This window comes from Anolis carolinensis, unplaced genomic scaffold (assembly GCF_035594765.1).
Source record: "Anolis carolinensis isolate JA03-04 unplaced genomic scaffold, rAnoCar3.1.pri scaffold_12, whole genome shotgun sequence".
NCBI lineage: Eukaryota > Metazoa > Chordata > Lepidosauria > Squamata > Dactyloidae > Anolis > Anolis carolinensis.
Genome location: NW_026943823.1, coordinates 4,955,323 through 4,965,604, shown reverse-complemented (window position 1 = coordinate 4,965,604; position 10,282 = coordinate 4,955,323). Strand labels below are relative to the sequence as shown.

Sequence of the window (10,282 nt, the reverse complement as noted above, 5' to 3'; positions counted from 1 at the left end):
GCAGCTGCAATAAGAGCTCTGAACAACATCTCAAGTGAAGACTTCTTGCACTGCTATGAAGAGTACTAGCATTGGGTTGTGGCCATGTTCCAGAAGCATTCTCCCCTGACGTTTCACCCACACTTCTGAGGATGCCTGCCATAGATGAGGGTGAAATGTTAGGAGAGAATGATTCTGGAACATGGCCATACAGCCTGGAAAACTCACAGCAACCAGTAGCAGTCAATCACAAGGAGCCTGTTTTGGAGGGGATAAACTATAACTGCTTTGTTTAATAGATTTTTTACATCACTCATTATTATTGGGACGGAACACAATGTATGTCCTTGTCCTCCTCCCTCTAAACATCCAAAAATGTACTTAAATGTACTTGTATCTCTATAGATGTTGTTAGAATGCGTCTCCAAATAGTTCTCACCGGCATCTATTGCTGATGGTACTTATGCCACTCTTCCAAGTGTTATTAGCATAAGCGATTTCTACTCAAGCAAACTCTTCCCAATGTTGTTTTTTTTATATAAATACCATATGTGTGTACGGTCGCATTACAAGAAACAGGCGCATTAGTGCGAGTTATCAGAATTTATCTTTATTCCATACATCTAGACATTTTTTAAAAAAGGTTTGTAAACAGTTTTGAAAAAACGTAACTTACAAAACGTGCAAATGCTATATTTCATTTATTGATTTAATGCACAATAATGTTCTGCAGTATTGGAAATGCATCTTTGTGTTAAAATATGTAAGTTTTACGATTGCCAAAAATTCCAGTGTTTACTATCCAAGTCTTGCTTCTTTTTTGCGGGGGGAGGAAGGAGGCTTCTTTTTAAGTGCAATTCAGGAAAAAGGTGCTACGACCTCCAAAACACATCTTTACTAGGTCATAAAATATATCATCGGTCGGAGGAATCACATTATTATGAAAAAGCAATGTTTTTTTTTTAAAAAAGCTTGCATTTTCAAGGAAAACAAAGAGCAAAAGATTCAATGACCCAATGTAAAATTTAGAAAAGTTTGTAGATTCTATAAATATTAGCACCCTGTATTTACAAGATATCTTATCCACGTCTCTTCCCTCCTTTGTTTAATTAAGATACATGTCCAATAAATTACACAAAATATTCCAAACATGGTACAAAACGCATGAGCTGGTTAAACTTGAAATATCAAGACCGTTTTAGGTCCTTTTTTGGATTTGCTCATTGTGAGACTTTGTTTCATAAATCTGCCTAACTGCTAAGCATCGGAAATGGGAAATGCTGGAGTCATAATGATGCCGTGGTCATTATGGCTTTCGGGCCATTTCCGATTCATGGCGACCCAAAGGCGACCCCATTACAAGATTTTCTTGGCAAGAGATGTTCAAGATATGCCTTTTGCCTTACTTTGATACAATCCTTCCCAATGTGAACCCAATCCTCTAAAGTTCTAGTCCAACTCTCAAACCATTACACCATGCTGGTTTCCTTGCAATATATTAAGGTGGTCAGATTCTCTGGAAACTTCTTTAATAGTTTGGCTTTTAAATTACTGGTGCCATCTTATCCGCTTTGATGCATTGTTCCAAAAATCTACACATTCAAAAACATGTTTTTTTTTCCTATCCAAATATGTTACCATTTTGCCCTTATGTGCTAGATGTATCTTCAATCTAAACACAGGAGCCGGAAAATATAAATTAGATAGGTTTTTTTTTAAAAAAAGAAGAAAATGTAACCGTTTATTTTAGATTGGAGCCCCCGGTGGCGCAGTGTGTTAAAACGCTGAGCTGTTGAACTTGCGGACCAAAAGGTGGCAAGTTCGAATCCGGGGAGCGGAATGAGCACCCGCTGTTAGCCCCAGCTTCTGCCAACCTAGCAGTTCAAAAACATGCAAATGTGAATAGATCAATAGGTACTGCACCGGTGGGAATGTAACAGCACTCCATGCAGTCATGCCACCCACATGACCTTGGAGGTGTCTATGGACAACGCCGGCTCTTCAGCTTAGAAATGGAGATGAGCACCAACCCCCAGAGTCAGAAGCGACTAGTCTTAATGTCAGGGAAAAACCTTTACCTTTACCCTTACCTTATTTTAGAGTAGGAATAAATTCCTACTGAGTGGGAAATAAAATGATTAATTTACCATGACTGTGGTGGTGTTTGAAAGAGCCATCTGTCATAGGGGAGGTAGGTCAACGTTGAAGAACAAGCCCTAAACCATATCCTAGGAAATTAGTGTGATAAATGTATGGAAATGAAAGAGTCTAAAGGCCTTCCAGGGAGAATATTTCATTTCCATGCATTTGAATTTACGTTGTCTCTCTGCGTATATAGGAGCCTTCAAGTTGCCTGTTGACTTATAGTGACCTCATGCATATCATAGTGTTTTCTACTGCAAGGAATACTTAAGAATTGATTTTTTCCCAGTTCCTGCTTACTGCTAGTAACCGTTAAGGGTTTCTCATCCAAAAATAACCACGGCAGGCAACACAACCTTAAGTTAAGGTGCTTTGTACCTAATACTGGTTTTGTGCAAATAGGCCGGCCACCTTATTCCTTGGACAAAAGTGGAATTATGAATCTCCTTTTTCTTTATGCTAGATTCAGAATTCCATTAAAATGCAACCAACTCAGTAGGTAACACAAGAATTTTTGGGCAACTGGTTTTAATATGACATATATTACTTACTGCAAAGGCATTAGATAAACAGTGGTTCAGAAAATGTCAGTAGACTGCATGCAGAACATTGTATACTTCCCATATTTGTGTGTGCGTGCCCTACAGCCAAATGCAATAACATCGTCTGCTGCATATCGGAGTGGTTGTGAAAACTCGGGCGAAGGAAATAGAACAAGTGATCGACAGCTTGTTCCTGGTTTACCTGAGTTTTGAATATACGATCTGATATGAAATTCCCTCTCGCCTACCAACACCCTCGGTGACGGAATGCCTTACTAACATGCCTTCTGTAAACTTACTAGTGACTGTAATTGTTGGAAGATATATTTTTTTGCGCATCTAAGTGTCTCTCGTTCACAACGACAAAAGCAAAAATCCCTCCTTGGGAAAGACACACACACACAGCAATCGAGAGAGAGAGAAAGAGTCAATTAGTGAGTGAGTGAATGACAGAGACAGAGGTAGTAAAACACATTTACAGTGCAGTTTTTTTTACATCAGCAGAATCAGCTTGAAAGACTTTGGGCTTGCTTGAAAGCAACCTGTGCCAAAACAACCAAAAGACCCAGTATTAGTGGATATGGCACTATTTTTGTGCTGTTAGTATTTTAGCTCTCCACCTGGGTCATCGGCATATGGGTTGTCAGAGCTTTTTAAAGGACAGTTGGTCCCCGTATCCACAGGTTCTGAATCCATGGATTCAACCAATATTTTATTTTTGTTTTTGCCCAAAAGCAAAATTTGTGAAGACACTCTTGCTGTTGCCTTCCACCGTTTTACGGTTCCACAAGTTTTCTCTCTCTATATATGCTATGCATTTATTATATTGTTGTATATAATGAGACTTCAGCATCCATGGATTTTGGTATCTACTGGGGATCCTGCAACCAAACCGCAGCAGATACCACGAGATAATACATATATTTCTGATTACTGTCATCGTAGTAGATTATGTCTCTGAAAGCTTAAACAAACACAAGGGGATTTGGGACCCTTCAAAATACATAAGATTTCTTTCCTCAAAATAGCCATATAAAGTTTTTTTTTATAAGTGCATACTTTGAAAATACATCTTTAAATATAGTTAAAAACATATTCTGCAAATGATATGGTTTAACTTTGGTACAATCCTATGCTGTTGTTCTTATTTTTTTATTTTATTTTAGCAGTGATAAGCTATATATCTTTATACAGTGTGGCTATAGATTTGTGATAAAAGTTTAATACGTAGTTGAATCCATCATGTTTGAAACTTGAGATAAGTTTCCAAGGAAACTGATGGGGTCTATACAGTGTTTTCTCAAGTTTAAAATAAAATGTATATTTATGGAATATGAACTTACATTTGAATTCATAAATACATTTTTCTCTCTCTCATGTCAAAACAAGGCTACAGATGGACTCCTGCCATGGATTTGATCTGTAATGTTGGTCAGTTTCGTATCAAATTTATGTTGGAATAATGTAAATTCATGTACATTTTTCTTTAGGCACAGATTTGTTGTGTATCTCCCAAAGAAAATATGGGAAACTGCACAAAATATACTAATCTGTGCCTTAGTTCCCAATTTAACAACTTTAATACTAAGGTAGTCAAGAGAGAGCCTTATATTTTAACACTGTCTACAGTGCTACATATAGCCAATCAGTTTTTTTTCTCCTGCACAAATAATATTTGTGAAAATATGTATTTATTGTTCTTGTTCCCTGGACTTCATTTGAATTTCATTTCTCAAGCAGGGTTGCTCCTTCAGACATTCTTCATCTAGTCTCCATTTATAGCAAATAAAACCTTCCCAAGTTCTTTGGCATGGAATGGAAGCCATGAATTCATACCGCTGTGATCGTTCCATTGTGGCGGGAACGCGACCTTTCCAAAGTAACTCGTCTGTTATCTGGAATAGAAAAACAGAAGGAAACAACAGGGCGAGTTTTTAAAAACATGCACATTGCAGTGAAGAGGTTTTTGAAGCGGTCCTGAAAATAATTTCAAAGGAATATATAAATAAATTATTAGGAGGATGGATCAGAGAAATCTCAGAATGCAGCTGCCAGGCGGAGTTCAAGAGTTCTGCAATCAGCAATAAATTGCTTTCCTGGGGTGATAAAAGCACTGGAAGAATTCCACAGCACTCTCCCCTTGGAAATAGCAGGTGACAACTAAAATGCTTGGGAAAGTCTCACTTCGTAAGGAAATTTCTAGGCCTCGGTGCTCCAAGGAGGCGGCAGAAGGCCACCCTTTTCGATGTGGGGAGGAATTCATGAACGTCGATGTCCATTGAAAACTGAGGATATACCGTGTTTCCGCAAAAATAAGACAGTGTCTTATATTAATTTTTGCTCCCAAAGATGCGCTAGGTCTTATTTTCAGGGGATGTCTTATTTTTCCATGAAGAAGAATTCACATTTATTGTTGAACAAAAAAATGAACATTTATTATATACTGTACAGTAGTTGTCATCACAAACCAGCATAACCAGACAAACTGTGAATCCTATCAAGAATTTCTTGTTACTACCATTATTTCCATATACAACTGGTATGTACATTTTCCAATCCTGCATGCTCTGGTGTTCTGTTTGGCAGGCGCTGGGCATGCTTCCAAACAAAAACTTTGCTAGGTCTTACTTTCGGGGGAGGCCTTATATTTAGCAATTCAGCAAAACTTCTACTAGGTCTTATTTTTCGGAGATGTCTTATTTTCGGGGAAACAGGGTACGTAGCATTTTCTTCACCTCATCACCTAAATCCAGCAACCAGCTTATATCACAAGAAAATAAGACAATTTAGTCAAAATAAATAAACCAGCCCTAGTCTGCATGAAGAATACTAGGATCATTACTTTTTTCTTTGTGAGAAACAAGTCACTTCTGGTGTGAGAGAATTGGCTGTCTGCAAGGACGTTGCCCAAGGGACGCCTGGATGTTTGATGTTTTATCATCCTGTGGGAGGCTTCTCTCATGTCCCTGCATAGGGAGATGGAGCTGACAGAGGGAGCTCACCTGCTCTCCCCAGATTCAAACCATTGATCTATTTATTGGTCAGCAGTCCTGCCGGCACAAAGTTTTACTAGCAGTATCAGTATGCCTTATTCCATTATAGCAATAATAGCATTGGATAATGACATTAAACAAACAATTGTAAAGAAGGCAGGCAGTAGCTAATAACACATACTTTTCAAACAAAACCACACTGTTTCATCACATGTGTTTACCAAGTTGTTGGATGAGAGTAAATGCCAGTTGACTCCTTTGATACTGCTTAATAGAGATGTGTTACAGATACAGCAGCAATTCAGACGGGAATGAAATACAAATATTGAGAAAGGTGTTAAATATTTGGCTTGTCCCTCTACTTTTGCATAAACACGACTTCGAGAAGTGTTCCTGTTACGCACAGCAACAGGCTGAAACACTTCTAGAAAGGTCATCATTGTGACATGTTTGGTAGAAGTCAATTCTTGTTGGTATAGGATGGTCCGCATCCATATTTATGAATATAATAATACAAATAGGAACCAACTGGCATAATCTTAGAAGTGTAAACCATGGTATCATTGGTGACCGGTTCTTGGTGAGACAATCATTTCTTGTGTTAATAGGCCAGAAAACAATGAAATATTCTGCAAGAAGATGGATTGATAGCACAAGGGTGTATTGTCTTTCATACAAAATTTTAACTGAGGGACTAGTTCGGTGAGCATGTTTCCTCTATGTAATGGCAGTTCTTAAAAAGTGAGAAAAAGAAATTAATGCAACACCGCGAACAATGCCGATGCATTTTAATTGTAAAACCTACTTAGAGCTCATTTTGATATTGTAATAAAATGTGCCAAAATAGAAATGCAATGAATATATTACTTCCAATATGCAAATGCGTCGTAACTGCCTTCATTCATTTGCAAGCTTTGTCAGAGACGACTTTTCTTGTAACAGCTACAAGACATCAATATTCTAGGATGTAGTTCTAACTTAGTGCATGTCTTCAAGGGGGGAAAAATTCTCAACATTTAACTGGTTTTTTCTGATAGATACCATTTTCAAAATTCTCACTCCTGGGCCATTATGTTGCCGTAACATTTTAGTCTACAGAATGATTTCCATTGTACAAAACTCTTTCCTAAATGTGGACACACAGGCAATGATACAATCATATACTTCCAAAAGATGCCAGAGCTTCCTCCAGAATTAGTAGCTTAATAATTTGTATGGATCCTGGTTAGAGCTTTCATTATCCCATGACAACAGTGCCTCCAATTGTGTGGTTCTCACTGCTGGTGGCTTTTTAAATAGACACAGATTTTGTATGGAGGAAGCAACCAGAAGTTCCCGCGCTGGGTGATATCAATTTTAGGGACGCCGCTGATAAGAAACTCACTATTTGATGCTGGCCACAGTCTACTGGGCTTTGATGTTTTCAACAAAAATTGCCATTATCAGTCTCCAGCCTTAAAAGGCTAAGGGATATTCCCTGGAGATTCGACAACATTTGGATTTCTCATGCCTCGAAATGAAATGGGGAATTGCACTGACCAAAATTGGTCATCCAATATTAATTTTTTTTGTTTTTCTTTCTATATTGCATTTGCAACATTTGAAAGTGTCACATACAGGACAAAAAATGGGTTTCTTAGCAGCTTGTAAAAACCTCCCTACGAATGTGAGATGGTATAGGAAAAGTAAAAGATCTCTGAGAAACGATATAGGAATGTATACAGCAATGGCAATCTCAGTCAACATAGAGTTATCTAGGCCAACTCACAGAAAACATTTCTGCTTGATAAATAAAATCTGGAGGATTATAAAGGAACAGGATTGTAAAGTCAGATATGGAAGCCACAAGAATGTCAAGCATTACTTGCACCAACCAGAAAAAGGACAACAATAAAACAGAAAGGCGTGGGGAGCTTTGGTAGCTAGAATGTGACTTTTGGAGCATATTTTGCTCATTTCTCTTCTAGAAAATACAATATAGATTCAATTTACATTATTTATATCTGCCTTTCCTATGCAGGCATGTACACACATCAGAGTGGCTTATGGTTCCATCCCTTTAAAATAGTTGATAGAATTATGTAACCATGTACTATTGGTTTCATCTTATTTCATAGCTGTGGAAAAGAAATAAGTTTTCAAATGTTGCCACAACAGAAAACCTACACTTAAAGACCTGAATGTAAACAAACAGCACATCAGAGGAGCTGATGCTTCTTTAAAGGTAAAGAAGCATTGCAAAAGGTTCACCTTATGATAGTAATTTTTGTTCAGAGACAATGGTTGAGAATCCCCTTTAAAGGCATTTCTGTGGCCTATACCTTTGGGAGACAGTGAAAGCATTTGCATCAAATATTTATTTGTTTCTTCATTTAAAATTCTGGTCACTAGAAAAGTCTAATGAGATAGCATCTAGTTTTTATGAGAGACCCATGGGATATTATTCATACATTTCTGGGTAACTTCAGTACAATGTAAAAACACAACAGACAAGAGACACACAAGCATCTTAAAGCCCTTATTAAGGAATTGAAATAGCTTCAAACCAGAGGGGAAGAAACCAAAAATCCAGAAGTCTTATTGGCATAAGTATAGTGGGGTCTTGTGATTTTTAAAAGAGGTGAAACAGAAGAATTACTAGCTGATTTTGGTCTGTGAATTCTAGATGATTTAGTTTCTAGGCTGATTATACAAAATTGCTGGTGCTTATATTAGGTGAGGGTTTGCGTAAAAAGAGAAGTCCAGTGACATTTCTTTCCATGGATAAAGGAGTCTGTATGCCTTTGCAGGGAACAGAAGCAACTGTATTTCTCTCTGTTGAGAAAGGAAACACAATCCTTTCTCTGGGAAAAATACAGCTGGACTTCTGTTGCTTCTCACTGAAGAGGAAAGAGACGAATTCCTTCCTTAGTAGAGAGAAGTGTATGGCTTCACTCATGAGATTCTGAACCCGGGAAGGAAGCTTGATACTACTTTAACTACCGTATATACTCGAAGATAAGCCGAGTTTTTCAGCCCCCCTTTTTTTAGCTGAAAAAGCCTCCCTTGGCTTATAATGGGGTCAAGGCCAGGCAACAGAACCTGGAGGCCATTGCTTGCAATATATGATATATTTCTCTCTTACTCTCCTTTATCAGTGTGTTTTCCAAAGCCTCCCTCGCTCTTAACCAAGGAAATGTTTTGAAAAGGGAAAGACGCCCTTGCAAGTCAGGAAGAAGAAAAATATATATCCATTAATCTTATGAAAGCATTTTCCCCTGAAATATTTGTTAAACTCTCCTATAGATATATAGGCATTAACCCCCTGCATGTATTTGCAATCCCTATGTACTTATATATCTGTATCTATCCATCTATATACATTAATTTTATATATGAATTTTTTCTCTCATATGTTTGCAGGTCTTTGCAACTCCTATATACATATAGATCCATGTACCTGTATATCTGTATCTATATATATACATTATTTAACCTACTGATGCCTCGATTAATGTAATTTTATTGGTACAGTAGAGTCTCGCTTATCCAACGTAAACAGGCCGGCAGAACGTTGGATAAGCGAATATGTTGGATAATAAGGAGAGATTAAGGAAAATCCTATTAAACATTAAATTAGGTTATGATTTTACAAATTAAGAACCAAAACATCATGTTATACAACAAATTTGACAGAAAAAGTAGTTCAATACACAGTAAGGCTATGTAGTAATTACTGTATTTACGAATTTAGCACCAAAATATGATATATTGAAAACACTGACTACAAAAATGCGTTGGATAATCCAGAACGTTGGATAATCGAGTGTTGGATAAGTGAGACTCTACTGTATCTATTTTTATTTTGAAATTTACTAGTAGCTGCTTCATTTCCCACCCTCGGCTCATACTCGGGGCAATAAGTTATCCCAGTTTTTTGTGGTAAGATTAGGTGCCTCGGCTTATATTCGGGTCGAGTTATACTCGAATATATAGGGTATCTATATTAGCTTCTAAAGTTACAACTTGTTATGTTAGTGTTTTTTGCTGTTGGAACCTGGCACATAGGGAAACAAAACAAAGGAAGACGTCTTCAGTGAAACACAGTTGCCAAGGGATAAGAGATTGTGAAGTTATCTCATTCACAAGATGAACAGAGTTCTTAGAAAACAAATTGGTAACAGGTTCAATTGATGCTTCTATCTTTTGCTCTGACTAAAAAAATTCTGTTGAATTCTAGCTGTGCCACTTTATCTTTCTTGAAAATCAGCCCCACAGAGATTGGATTACAGCAATCTAACCAAAAAGGATGGGGTTAATGAGAGTACCTATCAATCCACCTTCAAACATCCTTGGTGGATTCTGTGCTGGAAGAAAGGTGGGGCCTAAATAATAGACTTAAATATGACATATTTAAAGGACTATGAGTTTTACATCAAGGGCATTTGGTTTCTGAAATGAGGTTGTCGCAAGCACTCCACCACCATCATCAACACTACCATCCTTTATTAAACTACTAGCTGTGCCCGGCCACGCGTTGCTGTGGTGAAGTATGAGGCCCCTTCTACACAGCTGTATAAAATGCACACTGAAGTGAATTATCTGGCAGTGTGGAGTCAAGATAATCCAGTTCAAAGCAGATAAGAT

The 10,282-nt window shown here is 37.6% G+C and overlaps 1 protein-coding gene across 3 annotated transcripts in view; it reads right to left on the bottom strand.

Moving 5' to 3' along the window:
- Window positions 1–567: 567 nt before the first annotated feature.
- diaph2 (diaphanous related formin 2) overlaps window positions 568–10,282 on the bottom strand; it is a 65,859-nt gene continuing 56,144 nt past the window's right edge. For all 3 annotated transcript variants that reach the window (XM_062963879.1, XM_062963880.1, XM_062963881.1), the window contains one exon: window positions 568–4,558. In XM_062963879.1, coding sequence (XP_062819949.1) covers window positions 4,494–4,558 — 65 coding nt within the window. In that variant the 3' untranslated portion in view covers window positions 568–4,493. The remainder of the gene's footprint in view (window positions 4,559–10,282) is intronic.